This window comes from Cydia pomonella, chromosome 18, assembly GCF_033807575.1.
Source record: "Cydia pomonella isolate Wapato2018A chromosome 18, ilCydPomo1, whole genome shotgun sequence".
In the NCBI taxonomy this organism is placed as follows: domain Eukaryota; kingdom Metazoa; phylum Arthropoda; class Insecta; order Lepidoptera; family Tortricidae; genus Cydia; species Cydia pomonella.
This window is the reverse complement of record NC_084720.1, coordinates 19,592,838-19,613,987: the sequence shown is the minus strand read 5'-3', so window position 1 is coordinate 19,613,987 and position 21,150 is coordinate 19,592,838. Positions and strand designations below refer to the sequence as shown.

The following is a 21,150-nucleotide window of genomic DNA, read 5'->3' as shown; positions in this document are numbered from 1 at the left end:
ACGGCGCGGGCGACCGCGTCCTCGACCGCGCTTTGTGCTCTTTCCGTGAGCGATGGCGCTCCACCGAGTGGCTCCGCGAACGCTCTCGACGTCTACTCACTTCGTGTCTTGAAGACCTGCAAGAAACAGCATTAGATTGCAATTAGAACATTGGTTACAGTCAACACAAACATGTAAAATAAATTTTATTCTGTAGTACTTACATTTTTAATAATTAATGGTCCTTATGCGTTAACACATTACGACTATTAATTTACTGTTTAACATGGCCTTGACACAAGAAATGTGTATTTCTAATATTTTTGCAAAATATAACGCAGAATACAAAAGCCAAAGCAAAGGATCTGCCAAGTGTCACTGTCAACAGTGTCAACGGTATCTTGACAAATAATTTGTTTTTAAAATGGTTTGAGGCCTGATGGAATGACGTTGGTGCCTTGGAGTATGGGACGGCCCCTTGTCTGGGATGCTACATGCGTAGATACCCTGGCACCGTCCCATATTCCAGGCACCAAAGTTGACGCTGGTGCGGCCGCATCCTCGGCCGAAAGCCTCAAGCGTCGCAAGTATGTCAACCTCGGCAGTAGTTACATATTTGCGGCGTTTGGGGTTGAAACCCTAGGGCCGTGGGGGCCTAGCGCGCGCCGCCTCTATAAGGAGTTAGCAAAACGCCTTATAGAGGCTTCGGGTGATCAGAGGGCTGGCCTGTACTTCGCCCAGCGGATAAGCATCGCTATCCAGAGGGGCAATGCAGCCAGCCTTCTGGGCACCCTGCCAAGCGGTCTCGATCTGGGACAAATTTTTTATTTATAAGTTTTTAATTTAAGTTTTTAATTGTTTTTCCACCTATTTCTGTTTATTTTTAATATAATAAATTTGTGTTTGAACTATGATTTTTGACACTAGTATGTATGTTTTAGAACAGTTATATCGGTATTTTTAACAGATTTATTCGTAGGCTGTTTGAGGAATGATTTAAAACTCGTCTTCCTTATTCCGATGTTCCTTGTTTTGCTATCTATGGTCCCCAACGAACTGTCACTCAGTTTATCTGTCAGATGAGTCAATTTGGAATTTGTTGACGAAAGTCGAAAGCAGAGTGAACGTAACTATTAATTGGACAATGTTTATTCAGTTTCTACTTTAAAATTTACATGTAATAACTAGCGACTCAACCCCATGGTTTGAAATATAGGAGTCCGTCTTTGGAGTGACCTAATTTGTAACAATCAGCAGTGCAGTGTAACTTTCGAAAATGTCCTTCCTTCGGGGCTCTGAGAACTACGTTTGGTGCACGACTAGCGTGCTAGGTAAGGGCGCAACAGGCGCCGTGTTCCAAGGCGTCAACAAGAATAACGGCGAGCCTGTGGCGGTGAAAACATTTAACCAGCTCAGCCACATGAGGCCCCATGATGTGCAGATGCGCGAGTTTGAAGTGCTTAAAAAGGTGAAACATGAGAACATCGTGAAGTTACTCGCTATCGAAGAGGAGCAGGAGGGCCGCGGCAAGGTTTTTTACTGATCTTTGCTATATCTTCAATTGTGTTTTCATACTACTAATTTCTTTTGAATTATTTGTACAATTCTATTTTTATCTCAAGGTCATTGTCATGGAGCTGTGCACGGGCGGCAGCCTCTTCAACATTCTTGATGACCCAGAGAACACCTATGGTTTACAAGAACATGAGTTCTTACTTGTCTTAGAACACTTGACAGCTGGCATGAAACATTTACGTGACAACAATCTAGTGCATAGAGATTTGAAACCTGGAAATATAATGAAGTTTATCAATGAAGATGGAACGACAACATACAAACTTACAGACTTTGGAGCAGCTAGAGAATTGCAAGAAGAGGAACAGTTTGTTTCTCTATATGGTACTGAGGAATATTTACATCCTGATATGTATGAGCGTGCAGTGCTTAGGAAACCAGTGGGTAAGAGTTTTGGGGCCACAGTGGACTTGTGGTCTATTGGGGTGACATTGTACCATGTGGCCACAGGCCAGCTGCCCTTCAGGCCATACGGGGGCAGAAGAAACAAAGAAACCATGTTTTATATTACTACTAAGAAGGCTTCAGGAGTTATAGCCGTGAGTATATATAAAAGAAATCTAAATAGTTAATACTTGGTTATTATTTGAGAATTGCCTCTAGTAATTAAATTGCTAGAGGTATTGAGGTATTGGTATGATGATTCATTCATACTGATTTATTTCAATCAAATGTATTATAATTATTTATTACTTTTTTTATGTTAAAACAAAACAAATTGAATCTTATTTTGATACACCCCCAATTTCCCTGTTATAATATTAGGATGTACTTTACTTGTATCTTATAATCATTTACAATCTTCATTGTATTTTATTTCAGGCACACAAACAACAGAAAATGGTCCCATAGAGTGGGCAAGAGAGCTCCCATCCCACTGCCAACTTAGTGTTGGTCTCCGAAAATTAGTAACACCATTACTGGCAGGATTATTGGAAGTGGACCCTCACAGGATATGGACGTTTGAGCGGTTCTTCTCCGAGGTGCAGGCTGCCACCTCCACTACTGCTATACATGTGTTCCATGTCAACAAGGCTTGCAGTGTTAAGGTAAGTTACAATTTTATTTATACAAATCATTGAATTAAATAAATATTATAAGTAAATGGTAATGCATGGAAACAATATTCACCAGCATTTTAACATTTACCAGCAGCTGAGAACTACATATAGTGCAATTTGAGCAATATAATAGCTAGGTTCTTCTGTAAAAAAAGAAATTGTTAAATAAAATTAAATTAAGGGCCTGTTTACACATGTGCCCAATGTGATGGCCAGTCACACTTCTATTGACCTTACTACTTTTATACAAAACAATAATATTCCACACTGTTCGTTCTTACGCTAAAGTATTGATTTTAGCTGAGTGTGCTTAAACTACAATGGTCTTTGTTGTAACACCTTAAGTTACATAATGTAATTTAAACACAAAGGAAATCACTGTTTTTTTACTAGAACAATGATCTGTCAATTTTTTTTATCAATAATAATAATAACGAAACTTGTGCTTAGGTATACCTATTACACTCAACTAAAAAGTTTATTTAGTGAATAGCAGACTTATTTTGGAAATAGGTACTCAAAACAAACTACTTTTTAAACGTATAAATCCTTCAAGCCAAGTCTTTATTCTGTCAGGCGGAATTGTATTTAAAGTCAATCAAATTTATACTTTTACCCCCTTATTCATAACGTGTACTAAAGTTACGATGCCGCTAATAATCGTTTGTCCCTTTCCGACGTATTGGTATGATGGAAAGTTTATTAATAAGGGGGTAAGTTATTGACAAAAACGTAAAAATTTTAATAGGCATAACATAGATAAGCCAACAAAAGGGTTACGTCTTAAGGCCCCTAATTTGTTTCGACATTTGTCCTTGTTGAGTATCTACCGTATTGACCGACACACGGAACAACGAGAAGGTACAATTTAAAGTACAAATAATTATAATAAAGATTGAAATTGAATGTGTACATTGCCCTCAATGTACACATTAACCCTTTATAAACCATAAAAAAATATGAATTCCAGTGACCCACATTCATCCCCAACATTAATGTGTTTCTATTTACGAGTATTGTTGTAAATGTAAACATGAGCATCTAATTTCCTGGGCTTGAATCAGCGTCATTATCGTTACATTACGATTGCATAATTCATGGAGCCCTATGATATGCCCGCAAAATGCGACCGCATAAACGAATGGCAGCATTGCGACCAGTACTTTAACTTGATAATTATCATCTAAACACGTTGTCACTGTGCGCGACTGTGGCGCCCGCCTGGTGACTCTGGGACATATCATTTATGTTAAAGTTATCAGTTATGAAATAGTACTTATATAGAGCCTACAACATTTTTGCCGACATTTTCACCGGCGATCATGGTCGTATTTCCTTACACAAACTTTGTACATAGCTAACACTGCACAAGAATAAAGGCACATTTACTGGCGTCCGAAGTTCTTACCAACTACACATTTTGAGATAAGATAATGTTTGTTTTTGTTTCCTACCATATTGTAACTGCTGCTGTTAAAAAAAGTATTTTCAATTTAAGATTGTTCTTTCTGTGCAACAGCTTTACCTGTACGTTTTACTATCGACACCAGGCCGGTTAGGCCTAATCGTGAACCTTATTACAACGACATGTAATATATGACTTTGCTAATTATACTGGACAGTCGCAAGTTATTTTGAAGTCATAATACTGCGTAAAGTGTTAGCTATTGTTGCGCAAGCGGCGCGAAACAATAGCTCACCTCACCTTGGCGGAAATTTGAGCGCGGCGGTCGCGGGTGAAGGCTGACCGAAAGTCTATGGATTATGGATGCCTTGTTTACGGCGCGCTGTTTTTTTTTATAACAATTTTAACTACCTATTCTTAGTTGAAATAATTTTTTGTACTAGAAAGAATAACAAGTTTTTATTGCCGCCCGTACATTTCCTTTAACAGTCATATAATTATATATAATTATGTGTACCCCTTTTATTTAACTATAACTTTTTAGGCAAGCAACTAACTAGAGTTTCCTTAGTTCGAGACTTAGGTATCACTTTAGACTCAAAGCTCAATTTTATTTCACATATAGATCTTATTACTGCAAAAGCTTATAAGCAGTTGGGTTTGATACTTCGGCTCTCTAAACCCTTTAAAGACCCTAATACTCTAAAGATATTATATTCCTCTTACGTCCGTAGTGTTTTAGAATTCGGTTGCATCGTTTGGACTCCCCAATATACAGTTCATAAAACGCGAATTGAAAGAATTCAAAATAAATTATTAAAGTCACTTAACTTCCGCCATGGTTTGAATCTGTCTGAAAGTACCAGCATACGGCACGGTCTCACGCCATTAGTCGGACGCCGCGTATATATAGACCAAATGTTTTTATATAAGCTTTTAAATAACTATATTGACTCTCCTGATCTTCTTGAAAAAAATATTTTTAAATTGCCTCGTCGTATTCCCACTCGCCACCCCCAAACATTCCATATTAGCTTTTGTGGCTCTAATTTTGCCAAGCATACTTTTTTAGACGAGCCTGTCGTGATTACAATGATAAATTTTCAAATTTAGATATTTTTTCATTATCATTTTGTAAATACAGTAGCATTCTGCGAAGTTCAATCTTTCCTTTATAAATATTGTACGTTTTCTTTTAAGTACCTAGTAACTATATATTATTTGCACGCATAACAACTATAGCGATACATGTATTTTTAATTATTTTGTATACCACTTTAAACTCTGTACTATGTCATGCATTTATTAATTACCTACCGATGTTTTGAAATCCCTGTACGCGTGACAGACAAGAAGATGCCTAACACCTTCCCTGTTTCGATCTGTAATTTACTATGTATACTTTTATTTTCAATGGAACTAAAGGTCTGTTTGTTATCACTTAAGCTTATATAAATTAATATGTGACTGTTTGTTTCCTAAATAAATTTAAAAAAAATATATATATATATATATATATATATATATATATATTACTTACGTTTCATTGAGATGATTCTAATAAAGTCAATTAGGTTGTGTTGTTTTGTTACCTAGTTATCATCATCTTCGGTCTCATCAGCTCGACTTCACCTGGTGTCAGATGCAGGTTTTGCTGTGGGAAGGGCTGATTTAAAAATGACGATTACTTTCTCCCATGTCCGTCAGGTGTTCATGAAGCCTGAAGACCGTTTCGAGCAGCTCCAAACCGCCCTCCTCGAGCAATGCGGCGTCGTCGCCGAGTCCCAAGTCCTGCTCTACGCCGACCGCCTGTTACTGAGCGAAGTAGACGACAACACCCCCGGACGGAGTTATCCCGCCACCACCGCTACCGAGCCACTGTTGTTGTTTAATAAGAGCTCGACGAGTGTGAGCTTAGCGCCGGAGCCTGATGCTCCAAAGTTTCCCGTGTTTCCCGAATATTGTTTCAGTTGAAAATGACGCTAGTCAGGCTAAGGTAAGAAATTCACACATACGTATATCGATACATACATTAGCTCCGTAACCTACATAAGTTCCTGTTTATTTTTTAACGCGTATTTATCTGTCATCAATTATATTTTATATGATTTATTTTTATGATTTTTAAGGTTTTTTTGGTATTAACCTAGTAGATATTCCTAATTTAATAAATAAGTGATGCGCGTTATGGATTCTCCATTTTATAATACTTTTTTTGTGTAGACGGCGTGCAGCGTAGGCCACGTGATCAAGCGGCGAGTGGAAGCCCTGGCCGCAGCGTCGCAGCTGTGCGGCGCCGCCGTGGCGCGCTGGGGAGCCCTGCTCGGCGCCCGCCTGGCCGCCGCGGCGCAGCGCACCGACGCGCTGGCGGCCCACGCTCAGAGGCTGCACGACGCGGCGAGGGCGCTCGATCTGCTGACACAGGTACAGAATACCTGCCCTACTCGCACAGGCGAGTGGGAAGCTCTGCTCGGCGCCCGCCTGGTCGCCGCGGCGCAGCGCACCGACGCGCTGGCGGCCCACGCTCAGAGGCTGCACGACGCGGCGAGGGCGCTCGATCTGCTGACACAGGTACAGAATACCTGCCCTACTCGCACAGGCGAGTGGGAAGCTCTGCTCGGCGCCCGCCTGGTCGCCGCGGCGCAGCGCACCGACGCGCTGGCGGCCCACGCTCAGAGGCTGCACGACGCGGCGAGGGCGCTCGATCTGCTGACACAGGTACAGAATACCTGCCCTACTCGCACAGGCGAGTGGGAAGCTCTGCTCGGCGCCCGCCTGGTCGCCGCGGCGCAGCGCACCGACGCGCTGGCGGCCCACGCTCAGAGGCTGCACGACGCGGCGAGGGCGCTCGATCTGCTGACACAGGTACAGAATACCTGCCCTACTCGCACAGGCGAGTGGGAAGCTCTGCTCGGCGCCCGCCTGGTCGCCGCGGCGCAGCGCACCGACGCGCTGGCGGCCCACGCTCAGAGGCTGCACGACGCGGCGAGGGCGCTCGATCTGCTGACACAGGTACAGAATACCTGCCCTACTCGCACAGGCGAGTGGGAAGCTCTGCTCGGCGCCCGCCTGGCCGCCGCGGCGCAGCGCACCGACGCGCTGGCGGCCCACGCTCAGAGGCTGCACGACGCGGCGAGGGCGCTCGATCTGCTGACACAGGTACAGAATACCTGCCCTACTCGCACAGGCGAGTGGGAAGCTCTGCTCGGCGCCCGCCTGGCCGCCGCGGCGCAGCGCACCGACGCGCTGGCGGCCCACGCTCAGAGGCTGCACGACGCGGCGAGGGCGCTCGATCTGCTGACACAGGTACAGAATACCTGCCCTACTCGCACAGGCGAGTGGGAAGCTCTGCTCGGCGCCCGCCTGGTCGCCGCGGCGCAGCGCACCGACGCGCTGGCGGCCCACGCTCAGAGGCTGCACGACGCGGCGAGGGCGCTCGATCTGCTGACACAGGTACAGAATACCTGCCCTACTCGCACAGGCGAGTGGGAAGCTCTGCTCGGCGCCCGCCTGGCCGCCGCGGCGCAGCGCACCGACGCGCTGGCGGCCCACGCTCAGAGGCTGCACGACGCGGCGAGGGCGCTCGATCTGCTGACACAGGTACAGAATACCTGCCCTACTCGCACAGGCGAGTGGGAAGCTCTGCTCGGCGCCCGCCTGGCCGCCGCGGCGCAGCGCACCGACGCGCTGGCGGCCCACGCTCAGAGGCTGCACGACGCGGCGAGGGCGCTCGATCTGCTGACACAGGTACAGAATACCTGCCCTACTCGCACAGGCGAGTGGGAAGCTCTGCTCGGCGCCCGCCTGGCCGCCGCGGCGCAGCGCACCGACGCGCTGGCGGCCCACGCTCAGAGGCTGCACGACGCGGCGAGGGCGCTCGATCTGCTGACACAGGTACAGAATACCTGCCCTACTCGCACAGGCGAGTGGGAAGCTCTGCTCGGCGCCCGCCTGGCCGCCGCGGCGCAGCGCACCGACGCGCTGGCGGCCCACGCTCAGAGGCTGCACGACGCGGCGAGGGCGCTCGATCTGCTGACACAGGTACAGAATACCTGCCCTACTCGCACAGGCGAGTGGGAAGCTCTGCTAGGCGAGGCGTGGAGGGATATGTTATTATTCCAGCACTTGGTTGCGAGATACCGGAAGCAGCCCGTAAAAGCGGCGGTTTTGTGTGGGTGTGTCCATGTCATCTGTGGAATGAGGAAATTTGTATTTTTCAGTATATTTTGAGTATATATATTTTCTGATTTTTTGTCATTTATGCTGAGGCGAGCCAATTTCATGGTAAACTATTTTTTTATTCTATGATTAAATGCGATGATTTTTGAAGAGTGCTAGAGGTAGACAAACAGATATTTTTTTTCTTTTACTTCTCTAAGCTGCTAAACACAAGGAACAACGCCGTGTCTCAAAAGGATATTTAAACTCTATTCAAATTTTCATCCACATCCATTTCTAATGAGTCTGATTTAATTTATGCTAACTTATCAGGTAAACAAGCACCACGGCGGCGCGGAGTCGGAGCCGGAATGGTCGTCCATGGCGGGCCTGGTCGCGCGCGAGGCGGGCGCGCTGCGCGCCGCCGCCGCCGCCCTCGCCACCCGCCACGGCGGCGCCGGCGCGCCCGGCCTGCGCGCCGAGTGGGCCGCCGCCGCGCGCCAGGCGCCCTGCGTGCACGACCAGAGGCTGCACACCCGGGCCAGGACCCTCGTCGAGCGGTGAGTGTCCCGCCTACAGCCGCCCCGGCCACCCGCCACGGCGGCGCCGGCGCGCCCGGCCTGCGCGCCGAGTGGGCCGCCGCCGCGCGCCAGGCGCCCTGCGTGCACGACCAGAGGCTGCACACCCGGGCCAGGACCCTCGTCGAGCGGTGAGTGTCCCGCCTACAGCCGCCCCGGCCACCCGCCACGGCGGCGCCGGCGCGCCCGGCCTGCGCGCCGAGTGGGCCGCCGCCGCGCGCCAGGCGCCCTGCGTGCACGACCAGAGGCTGCACACCCGGGCCAGGACCCTCGTCGAGCGGTGAGTGTCCCGCCTACAGCCGCCCCGGCCACCCGCCACGGCGGCGCCGGCGCGCCCGGCCTGCGCGCCGAGTGGGCCGCCGCCGCGCGCCAGGCGCCCTGCGTGCACGACCAGAGGCTGCACACCCGGGCCAGGACCCTCGTCGAGCGGTGAGTGTCCCGCCTACAGCCGCCCCGGCCACCCGCCACGGCGGCGCCGGCGCGCCCGGCCTGCGCGCCGAGTGGGCCGCCGCCGCGCGCCAGGCGCCCTGCGTGCACGACCAGAGGCTGCACACCCGGGCCAGGACCCTCGTCGAGCGGTGAGTGTCCCGCCTACAGCCGCCCCGGCCACCCGCCACGGCGGCGCCGGCGCGCCCGGCCTGCGCGCCGAGTGGGCCGCCGCCGCGCGCCAGGCGCCCTGCGTGCACGACCAGAGGCTGCACACCCGGGCCAGGACCCTCGTCGAGCGGTGAGTGTCCCGCCTACAGCCGCCCCGGCCACCCGCCACGGCGGCGCCGGCGCGCCCGGCCTGCGCGCCGAGTGGGCCGCCGCCGCGCGCCAGGCGCCCTGCGTGCACGACCAGAGGCTGCACACCCGGGCCAGGACCCTCGTCGAGCGGTGAGTGTCCCGCCTACAGCCGCCCCGGCCACCCGCCGCGGCGGCGCCGGCGCGCCCGGCCTGCGCGCCGAGTGGGCCGCCGCCGCGCGCCAGGCGCCCTGCGTGCACGACCAGAGGCTGCACACCCGGGCCAGGACCCTCGTCGAGCGGTGAGTGTCCCGCCTACAGCCGCCCCGGCCACCCGCCACGGCGGCGCCGGCGCGCCCGGCCTGCGCGCCGAGTGGGCCGCCGCCGCGCGCCAGGCGCCCTGCGTGCACGACCAGAGCCTGCACACCCGGGCCAGGACCCTCGTCGAGCGGTGAGTGTCCCGCCTACAGCCGCCCCGGCCACCCGCCACGGCGGCGCCGGCGCGCCCGGCCTGCGCGCCGAGTGGGCCGCCGCCGCGCGCCAGGCGCCCTGCGTGCACGACCAGAGGCTGCACACCCGGGCCAGGACCCTCGTCGAGCGGTGAGTGTCCCGCCTACAGCCGCCCCGGCCACCCGCCACGGCGGCGCCGGCGCGCCCGGCCTGCGCGCCGAGTGGGCCGCCGCCGCGCGCCAGGCGCCCTGCGTGCACGACCAGAGGCTGCACACCCGGGCCAGGACCCTCGTCGAGCGGTGAGTGTCCCGCCTACAGCCGCCCCGGCCACCCGCCACGGCGGCGCCGGCGCGCCCGGCCTGCGCGCCGAGTGGGCCGCCGCCGCGCGCCAGGCGCCCTGCGTGCACGACCAGAGGCTGCACACCCGGGCCAGGACCCTCGTCGAGCGGTGAGTGTCCCGCCTACAGCCGCCCCGGCCACCCGCCACGGCGGCGCCGGCGCGCCCGGCCTGCGCGCCGAGTGGGCCGCCGCCGCGCGCCAGGCGCCCTGCGTGCACGACCAGAGGCTGCACACCCGGGCCAGGACCCTCGTCGAGCGGTGAGTGTCCCGCCTACAGCCGCCCCGGCCACCCGCCACGGCGGCGCCGGCGCGCCCGGCCTGCGCGCCGAGTGGGCCGCCGCCGCGCGCCAGGCGCCCTGCGTGCACGACCAGAGGCTGCACACCCGGGCCAGGACCCTCGTCGAGCGGTGAGTGTCCCGCCTACAGCCGCCCCGGCCACCCGCCGCGGCGGCGCCGGCGCGCCCGGCCTGCGCGCCGAGTGGGCCGCCGCCGCGCGCCAGGCGCCCTGCGTGCACGACCAGAGGCTGCACACCCGGGCCAGGACCCTCGTCGAGCGGTGAGTGTCCCGCCTACAGCCGCCCCGGCCACCCGCCACGGCGGCGCCGGCGCGCCCGGCCTGCGCGCCGAGTGGGCCGCCGCCGCGCGCCAGGCGCCCTGCGTGCACGACCAGAGGCTGCACACCCGGGCCAGGACCCTCGTCGAGCGGTGAGTGTCCCGCCTACAGCCGCCCCGGCCACCCGCCACGGCGGCGCCGGCGCGCCCGGCCTGCGCGCCGAGTGGGCCGCCGCCGCGCGCCAGATTGCGGTTTATCTTCCTCGCTATCTATCCCATCTCTTCTGTCGATTCTGAAAGAGACTACCCTTCATTCCCCTACTCTCAGACAGTAACAAAGTGTGTTTTGCAGATTGCGTGAATCCTGGCAGCACCTAGTCCGCGACCGAGCCACGCGCGCGCTCACATACAACGACGAGCAGTTCCACGTGCTGGAGCGGATCACAGTGGCCGAGGCGGGGCGCCGCGTCCGCGCCTTGCTGCAGAGAGCGGCGCCCATGGCGCGCGCCCGCGCCGACGCGCTGCACGACTGGTACCAGGTCAGTGCCCCGCGCAGGCCCGTATGTTGGTGAATCACCACGGCTGAAGCAGGGCGGCATAATGTACCTGAGGCTAAATTATCCTGTTTGGAACACGAGACTGAGATTTTTCGTGTCGTGTTTAGGTGGCGCAGACAGTGTGGCTCCAGACGTGCATACTGGACAAGGACGCGAGCGGCGCGGAGCTCAAGCTGCTGGCGCTGGCCGCCAGGCTGCAGGACGCCGAGCTGCGAGCTCGCGTGCAGTTGCAAGACCATGTATGTGTATATATCTATAAACCACCTTTATTATATATTTATAAACCACCTTTTATAAGACCAATACCTGAAACTGATAGGAATTCCTATGTTTAAAAAGGTCAAATTCTTCCTGCCTGCCTTCTAAACTACTACGTCTATGATGCTTTTATAAATTTGTTTTTATTTTTTTGGAGATCCAACAGCTGTGACATTAACATAAAATTTAGTAGATACTGGAAGCCAATTATAGGAACTCGCAGGTGTCAGGCACAATACTAAACTAATTATACGAAGGATACGCGAATACTTTACCTTTGTATCCTGTCTGTGGAAACCTATTGGCTTCTCTGATACTTATTTATGTTAACCTAGTTTTAATTTACTTAAGCTGTTGGTTTTCCAAATTTAAAATAAATAAATACAAATGACACCTAATAAGGGTAATTTGGAAGTAGGGATTGCAATCCGATCCGGCGGATCCGGTAATCCGGCCGGATCCGGCACTTTTCAGGAGCCACCGGATCCGGTAAAATAAAAAAACGCCTAAATACAGCACGTGCTGTGCGTTTTAGATGAGGAAAAAGCGACGGATGAGCGGTGTATGAAGTTGAACAGAACAAAAAACGAATCAACAAGTTTAAATTTAGTGAGATAAAAATATATTTATTATGACGATAACTTGGGAACAGGAGAGAATTTATTTTTCTTTCATGTTGGTGGCATGATTTGACGATTACATAAATACTGTAATAGAAGGAAAAATTAAAGTATGGAGATGCCATGGAAGGCATTTGTAATTTATGCTAGAGAGAAGGTTAATGTTGTGATAGGACATTAAAACTTAAGAAATGAACAAGGAGTTTCAAGGAGTTCCATTTCCCACCCCACATCCCATCATCAGGCTTTGGAAACTAATCAAATTCATAATTATAATCGAAAATTTGAGCACTTGGTTAAATATAATAAAAAACCGATTTCATATTTTGTTTTTAAAGTGATATTGAAATTTTAACACTTTTTACTACTAAGTTCTATTTTAATGTTAAGAACTTATTTATTAACTTCAAATTATAGATTTAGGAATACGTATTACGCAAAAAACTAGAAAACATGTCATTTAATTAACTTTAATATCCCTATACCAATCCGGATCCGGTCCGGACGGATCCTCACCAAAATCCGGCCGGATCCGGCCGGATTGGAAATCAATCCGGTTTGCAATCCCTATTTGGAAGTAACTAAAATACTAATTGACATAGTTACACAATGAGGACTAAGGAAAAAATATGAATAGATTTTTTGTTCCTATTTTATAAAAGCCTCCTTTAATAAAATAGGAACAAAAAAAAAATATTTTATTTACCTGTTAAATTTTATATGTTTTCATCAACAGCTTTTGTACCTATTTATTGTGCTAATGAATTTCAGAATGTGGCTATAATTTCTAATATTTGTAAAATTTTATTCATAACATACCTACTGTCAACATCAATAGCAGGGAATAGAACAAAGAACAACGCGCCAAAATCTGCCACAGTCTGTTTGTACCATACCTCGCTCTGTATATTAGTAGACTGTCTCAATTTTACACAAAAATGAAATAATATATACCGTGTACCTTTTCAGCTAAACAACAAAGCAGCCGATCCTCCCGTCGACAAAGCCAAAGAGACGGCGCGCAGCCGCGGCGGCGTGGCGGCCGCCGGCGCCGGCGTGCGCGCGCTGCTCCTCGCGCACGACGACCTGGCCGCCGCCGCCGCCGGCCACGCCGCGCTCGTCGCCCGCCTCGCCGCGCTGGCCGCCGAGCTGCAGCCCTAGCGCCGCGACCAATGTCAACTTAGTGAATACAGTGTGCAATACGGCAACCCGAGCGAGCCCGTTGTTCAACACGGTAATGGCAAACGTCACGGCCCGGGAAACGGTGAATGTGCTTGCGAAAATAGTGCGGAGTGTAATGGAAACTATGAAGATAAACTTGTTTGTGAACAGTGCAGTGAAAGTGATAGTAAAAAACTAGAAGCTTATAAACTTCAGGACCGATCTGAATTTGCAATAGAGTGTAATGGAAACGATAATTCTAAACCGTCTGAATGCAATGGTAACTATGCTAGTGAAACAGACAGTGAAACGACCACAGACAGTTTGAGCGACAGTGAAACTCCGTCGGTGACATCGGGTGTGGGGACAGTTATTCATGGGTCCATGAGCTCCAGGGATGTGACCTCGCCGGATGAGGAAGTCAAAGAGAAGGTTCGGAAATCGACTTGTGTTGTTACATAGAAGTTCGAAATTAAAATACTATTAGCACTTGCCATTTTGTCAATTTTAATACATATTGGCAAAAATTACATTACGATAAAACAGCAAAAAATAACCTTGTTTTTTTATGGTATAGGATGGATAGGGTCAGTCTTTAAAGTACCCACTTAAAATAAACAAAAATAAACCAACTTGAATGTAGAACGCTGGGTCAAATATTAAAAACCCTTACAGAAAGTGATTGATATGCATTTTTTTTTTAATTAAGGGTTCTTCACAGTAAGTTGCAGCCTTGACCTACACATGCCAACAGTATGAAGTTTTCAGATGAAGAAAAGCTACAATTTTAATATTATCATATTTGAGGCTACTTTTTAATGAAATTTATAAAAATGAAATGTTATTTAGGTAATAAACTAAAGATCTCTTGATTCATCCTTCCAAATAGTTCCAAGAAGATTAAACTTCCGTTTATTAGTTATTTGAACTGAGAATAGATCTCAATTATGTATTTATGCTAGGTAGCAAAAAAGTATAGAGATATTTTAGACACTGCAAAGAGGAATATATTAAGCATATTGTAGAATTTACAGACCAATACAGTTTAAGGCCAGTGTACAATTTTGCACTTAGGGTCTCGAAGGGGAAGCAAGAATAAATACCGAGTTTAATAATAAACTGACGTATATTTATCCTACTAGTAAAAATCTCCACACAAATCCTCAGAAAAATACAAAACAAGTTTAACACCTTATAAAACTACGTTGAACTAACGTTCGCTAGTTGGCCGATGTAACAGCGCCATCTACCGGGACATTGGGTAAACCAATTCCGATATGCGTTTCGTACATGCCGCCCACCAAGGACAACATGTCCTTCATCATGACCGCCCACCGTGAAGTGTCTGAACGGTTAGAGGTTAACTGTATAGAAAACTGCTCTAGTTTCTAAAACAATAATAATAAAAGGTGGGGGAACATGTCTTCTACTATGATACAATAATCTTAAAGAAAACTGTAAACTTAAAAACTAGTTAGCAACCGGCAGTATACAAAGTTTTGACGTTGGTCGCTTTATCAAAGTATTTTTACATTTGATGGTTACCACTCTGGTCAGTTGATCCGAACCAGGGTGCTTCTGCATGATTCTGCCGAAAAGCCACTTAGAAGGAGGGAGATCATCCTCCTTGACCAAAACAACGTCCCCAACGTTAGGTTCGGGAACTTGATGTGCCCACTTGTACCGCTGTAAGTAATGGGTCAAATATTCGTTTGACCAACGACGCCAAAAGTTTTGTAGCATACGCTGGGTCAGTTGCCATCGCTTAAGAGTGCTGATATTCGAGCATTCATAGTTTATTTCCGGAATCGTAACTAGAGGCTCCCCTATCAGAAAGTGACCCGGAGTTAGAGGGTTAAGCTCATTAGGGTCGTTGGGTACAACGGAGATAGGCCGTGAATTTAGGCAGGCCTCGATCTGGCTGAGTAGAGTCGCCATTTCCTCATAGGTAAGTGTCGACTCTCCAATAACCCTTTTGATGTGGTATTTGGTGGACTTAATCCCTGCTTCCCATAATCCACCGAAGTTCGGGCTTTTAGGAGGGATGAAGTGCCACGTGGTACCATTTAACACCAGACTTTCCGCTACTTCTTGGACCATAGTTGACTTCTCTGCGTTAAAAAGGTCCTTTAATTCTTTAGCAACGAAATTGGTGCCGTTGTCGCTGTAAATCTCTAAGCAACGGCCACGTCTGGAGGTGAATCTCTTGAAAGCCTCAAGAAATCCACGTGAGGTAAGTTCGCTCACTACCTCTAGGTGTATGGCTTTGGTTACCATACAGATGAACAAGCACACATAGCCCTTGTATGAGTGATGTCCTCGGCCTTTTGAAGTTCTTAAATTGATGGGTCCAGCATAATCAACTCCGCTGCGGATAAACGCTCTACCTGGTGTAACTCTAGCAGAAGGTAAGGCTCCCATCAATTGAGTTTGGATCTTAGCTTTGTGACGAATGCAGCGCACACATTTGTGAATGTGGTGTTTTACTAAGTCCTTCGCTCGTACTATCCAATAAGCTGACTTTAAGTAGTTCAGCATAGCTCGCTGGTCGCCATGAAGAGTACGTTCATGGGCATCTGCCACAATCAACTTAGTCAGATGCGAGTCATGCGGCAAGATAATAGGATGCTTGGCTATTTCTAACTCTGGAGCGTTCTCCAATCGGCCGCCCACTCGCAAAATACCTTTTTCAAGAAACGGCGTTAAAGAACGAATATTAGAGGTTTTTGAACTAATGTACCCGCTTTTGTTGATTTCCTCAATTTCGTTCTTGAACTCTGCGTTTTGACACATTTTAATGCAGGTCATGGTTGCTTCATCCAACTCCCACTTTTGCAGATATCGTGCGTGAACCTGCTTGTTCTGTACTTTATCACGCTTTCTTATAAAACGTCGGCAATAGGCAACAACACGTATAAGTCTGTTAAGAGATGAGTATTTGTCCCAGAACGTTTCTTCTACTATTCCTACATGGACTCTCGCCGACTGTTCAAGGTTTGTGTCATTGTTTTTAGGCTTTGAGTAATGAATGGTCTTATCGTGCAGAAGTTTAGGTCCAAACTTCCACAGGTCGTGTTCTTTTAACTCTTCTGGTTGCATACCACGTGAAGCACAATCTGCCGGATTTTCCTTTGTACATACGTGAGACCATTGCGCTGAATCCATAGTGGTTAATATCTCGGATACCCTGTTAGCTACAAAGGTTTTCCAGCTGCTTGGGTGCTTGTTGAGCCACGCAAGAACCACTGTGGAATCCGTCCACGCTCTTATGTTTGATCTGGGTATTTTCATTACTTCTGCAACTTCAGCCAGCAGTTTAGCCACAAGTACGGCTCCGCAAAGTTCCAATCTGGGTATGCTGACCTGCTTGACAGGTGATACTCTTGTTTTGGCTGTCACTAAAGCCACATGTATGTTTCCAGTTGAGTCAATTACTCGAAGATAAACGACAGCAGCGTAAGCGGCGTTGGATGCGTCGCAAAAGCCGTGCAGTTCATGAAGTGTGTCATCCACGTGCGTGTGAAGCCATCTTGGAATCCTGAAGTCTACAAGGTGAGCTAGCTGCTCACGGTAAGTTAGCCAATCCTGCAGTATATCCGATGGTGGTTCTTCATCCCATCCGATTCCTGCTAGCCATAGACGCTGGATAAACATTTTTGCTGCAATGACACATGGCGCTAACCATCCTAATGGGTCGAACAAACGTGAAACATCAGAAATTATTTTTCTTTTTGTTGCAGGTGGCGATAGCGGCGGCAGTTTCACCGAATACTGAAATTCATCGTCGTCCCGGTTCCAGGTAAGTCCCAGTATTTTAGTTATATTATCTGTCTTAATTTCCAGATTGCTCTTTTCTTCTTCGTTTCCTAGATTCTCTCTTTCTCTTCTATTGATCTCCTTTGACAATTCTTTCTTGTTACTAGCCCATTTCTGTAGCACGAACCCTCCCTCATTCAATAAGCCTTTCATTTCATGATACAGCTGTAGACCTTCTTCTTCTGTCTGACACCCGGTCATTAAATCGTCCATGTAGAACTCTTGGTGGACCCGTGACGCAGCTATAGGATACTGCTCTCTGTGGTCACATGCTACCTGATTGAGTGCCTTTACTGCCAAGTAGGGCGCTGAAGCAGTTCCGAAAGTGACGGTCAGCAACTTGTAATCCTTGATTTCACTTCCAGCATGTTCGCGCCACACTATGCGCTGAAAGTCGGTGTCCTCGTTGGCTACTCTTACCATCCTGTACATTTTTACTATATCCGCCACTAGACAGACGGGGGTACTGTCTCCAACGCATAATGAGGTGACGAAGTTCTGGTTGCAAGGTAGGTCCTGTCATGAGCTGATCGTTTAGTGATATCCCGTCATCATATTTACAGGAAGCGTCAAAAACGACTCTGACCTTGGTGGTGCTTTTGTCCTCGCGAATCACAGCATGGTGAGGTAAGTAGATCGCTTCTTTCTTTTTATGATCAGGTTCTGTCACGGGAACCATGTGACCGAGCTGTTCATACTCTTTTATTACTTCAGAGTATCGTGCTTTTAGGGTTGAGTCTCTGTCAAATTTTCTTTCTAATGTGTGTAACCTTTTGACTGCTATCTCACGTGACTTTCCTTTGCAGGTTGGATTGTTCCGAAACGGCAACTTCACCACGTACCTGCCCTCTGCGTCTCTCGCAGTCGTGGATGCGAAAAGATCTTCACACTTTTGTTCTTCGTCTGTTAACAACTTAGTGTGACCTGATGGCTCGGCTTCTATTTCCCAGAAACGTTTTAGCATGTCATCTTCATTAACGTGTACGTGTAAAACGGTTACGTTCTCATTTACGCTCGCGGAGCCTACTGAACCAGATAGAATCCACCCGAGGGTGGTGCACTGTGCTAATGGCGCTCCTTCTGGGCCATTGAGCACTCCATCTCTTACAATCTGGCTGTACACTTCACCGCCTAGTAGTATGTCTATTTTGTTGGGTGTACTATAGGTTGGATCTGCTAACGTCAGCTGCTGAAGCTGCAACCACTCTGGAATTACTACCTTTTTTCCAGGAAGCTCAGTTGTGATCTTGTTCCAGACATAAGCTTTCAATACGAGGCTGAAATTTGAATCGGTTATCGATTGAATCTTTATTTGAACTTGATACTTAGGCGACACCGGTAATTGACATCCACCTAATCCGGAAAGTGACTTTTTCATGGGAATTTTCTTTATCCCTAAGGCTTGTACAACAGCTTCTGTCACAAATGAAGCCTGTGAGCCTTGATCTATAAATGCTCGAATAACCTGATAGTCTCCTGTTTTAGACTCAGCCTTAATAAGCGCGGTGGGTAACAATACCTCACCTTGATCTACCCCTTTCGTAAAACAGCTGACTATCGGCGTGACCTCTTTCTTCTCTGTTGCGATATGTGTGGCTTCCCCCGACCCAGTTTCAGCTGCCTGAACTACGCTCTTAGGATTGGCAGTTGAAGTGGATACATCCTTAGGGTGAAGCAAGGAGTGATGCTTTCTCTTACAAATTCTACAACTAGTGGCTTTTTGGCAAAATCTTACATTATGGTTACCACCTAGACAATTGAAACAAATCTTATTTTTGGTAACAAACTCATGCCTTTTGGCATAGTCCTCACCAGCAAACTTTTTACAATAACAAAGCTTGTGAGGCTCGGTACAATATTCACACGCGAGTGAAGGTGCGGTTGCGACATGGAGTACATTTGGTTTGTTGTGACTACTATTACTACTATTGAACGACTTCCCATAAGCACTTGGGGTTTTACTGGCGCTTCTCGGTTCAAGAAATTCCAGTGCTCTGTATCGACTTGTTAAGAACTCTTTAAATTGGCTAAAAGTAGGTAAAGCGTCTGAAGCCGAGTTAGTCGCCACGTTAAGTTCCCATTGCCTGCGCGATTCGGGGTCTAGTTTTAACGACAGCAAATGAATGACAATAATGTCCCACGTAGAAACATCGATGCCTAGATTCGACAACGCACTTAAACAATCGGTCGATGTGTCCATCAGATCCTTAAGGAATCCTGGGGACTCCGTCGTTGCACTCTTTTGACTTAACAATCGTTTAAGTATACAATGCGATAAGTATTTTTTATTATTATATCGCTGCTCTAACTGTGTCCAGCACCTAGTATAATTAGTGTCCGAAACAGGTATGTTACGAAGCAACTGCTCCGCCTCCCCGGTTAGATAACTTTTTAAATACTGCAATTTTTGAACACTGTCTAACGACTCATTGTTGTGTATCATTGACACAAATAAATCTCTGAACGTCGTCCACTCATGATATTTCCCCGAGAAGCTAGGAATACACAACTTAGGAAGTTTCACTACATTTGGCCTAAAGGAAGCGTTATCTTGACTGTCATTACCCCTTGACTGATTAGGTAAAGAACGAGTACACTGCGCTAATCCATCTTTTAATTCGCATTTGTAATCAGTATACTCTTCCTCTGTTTTATCATATGTATCTCCCGTAACATAAGACTTTGCTTTTAAAGCTGTAAGGTCTTGCGATCGCATTAAATCCTTGTGTCCTTTTCTAAACTCAGACCAAAGTTGTTCTAAAGTTTCTAATCTACTCTCCAAGTAATTTTGAGTTATGCGTTCCTTGGGCGACTTTTTAAAGTTAACTCTTGCTTTAAAAATACGAGTACACAGATCATCTTGATAGTTAAGTAACGCGTCCATAGTGTAAACAAACGAGCAATGTCACATACAAATTTTAAAGACTTAGCAATTGTGATACGAAAAAACACTTAGAATAAATTACAAGCCAAATCCGTAAAATTTTACAAGTGTTTGGGACTTAGTAAGAATTCGAAAAAATCGGGCATAGGTTCCCCGTTCCAATAGGATTTCGCTTATAATTCTAAGTTAATGCTAACTACAAATTATTCTATGTTAATATTCAATACAAATCACTAATGCAATTATTCTAAGTTGAAAGTCCATATAAATCCTTGATGAAATTTTCTAAGTCGATGTAAACAAACCGATTCTTCTGATTGAATATGCGCTTGCAAATAAAGTTCAAACTTCCGCAATAAATTCACTAATTTGTTCGTTGTTTATAAAGTTGAAACTCGCGTGAAATATGAATTAAAAAGTACTCACGATTTCGCACTTCTCACTCACTCTGATACGTGACGTCACACTTCGTTGAACTTACTGCCGTCTGCTAATCTCGTCTCCTGTATCTGCTACTTTGGATGCTTCCAGCTACTCGTCGCTAGATGGCGCCACTCGCGCCTTCTGATGCTCCAATTCTTGAATTGATTTTACAGGAAACCGCCAGCTATCCAACGCTAGATGGCGTTGGCAACCTCAGTTAGCTGCAACTTTCCCGGCCTTTGAAGCAGCGAACCACTGCTAAGCACGGGACGCGAAGTGTAGTCCGCACAGACTACCAAAAACGCCACTCCAAATTGGCTTCCAAGGCTATCCGATTCGAGGGACCATGTACAATTTTGCACTTAGGGTCTCGAAGGGGAAGCAAGAATAAATACCGAGTTTAATAATAAACTGACGTATATTTATCCTACTAGTAAAAATCTCCACACAAATCCTCAGAAAAATACAAAACAAGTTTAACACCTTATAAAACTACGTTGAACTAACGTTCGCTAGTTGGCCGATGTAACAGCGCCATCTACCGGGACATTGGGTAAACCAATTCCGATATGCGTTTCGTACAGCCAGGATGCCAAAATCACCTCATCAAT

The 21,150-nt window shown here is 48.1% G+C and overlaps 2 protein-coding genes across 2 annotated transcripts; one reads left to right on the top strand and one right to left on the bottom strand.

The window, feature by feature from the left end:
• Positions 1–948: 948 nt before the first annotated feature.
• On the top strand, positions 949–14,478 carry LOC133527474 (inhibitor of nuclear factor kappa-B kinase subunit epsilon). The gene is given in 11 exon segments (XM_061864500.1): positions 949–1,510; positions 1,602–2,085; positions 2,368–2,603; positions 5,728–5,970; positions 5,972–6,016; positions 6,244–6,444; positions 6,570–6,581; positions 8,539–8,738; positions 11,173–11,359; positions 11,485–11,616; positions 13,225–14,478. Coding segments are annotated over 11 exon segments (2,187 nt in total). The 5' UTR covers positions 949–1,255; the 3' UTR covers positions 13,417–14,478.
• Positions 14,479–14,886: 408 nt separating this feature from the next.
• Positions 14,887–17,664, bottom strand: LOC133527924 (uncharacterized). The gene has a single exon (XM_061865119.1). The coding sequence runs from the start codon at positions 17,662–17,664 to the stop codon at positions 14,887–14,889; it is 2,778 nt and encodes a 925-aa protein (XP_061721103.1).
• Positions 17,665–21,150: the final 3,486 nt, after the last annotated feature.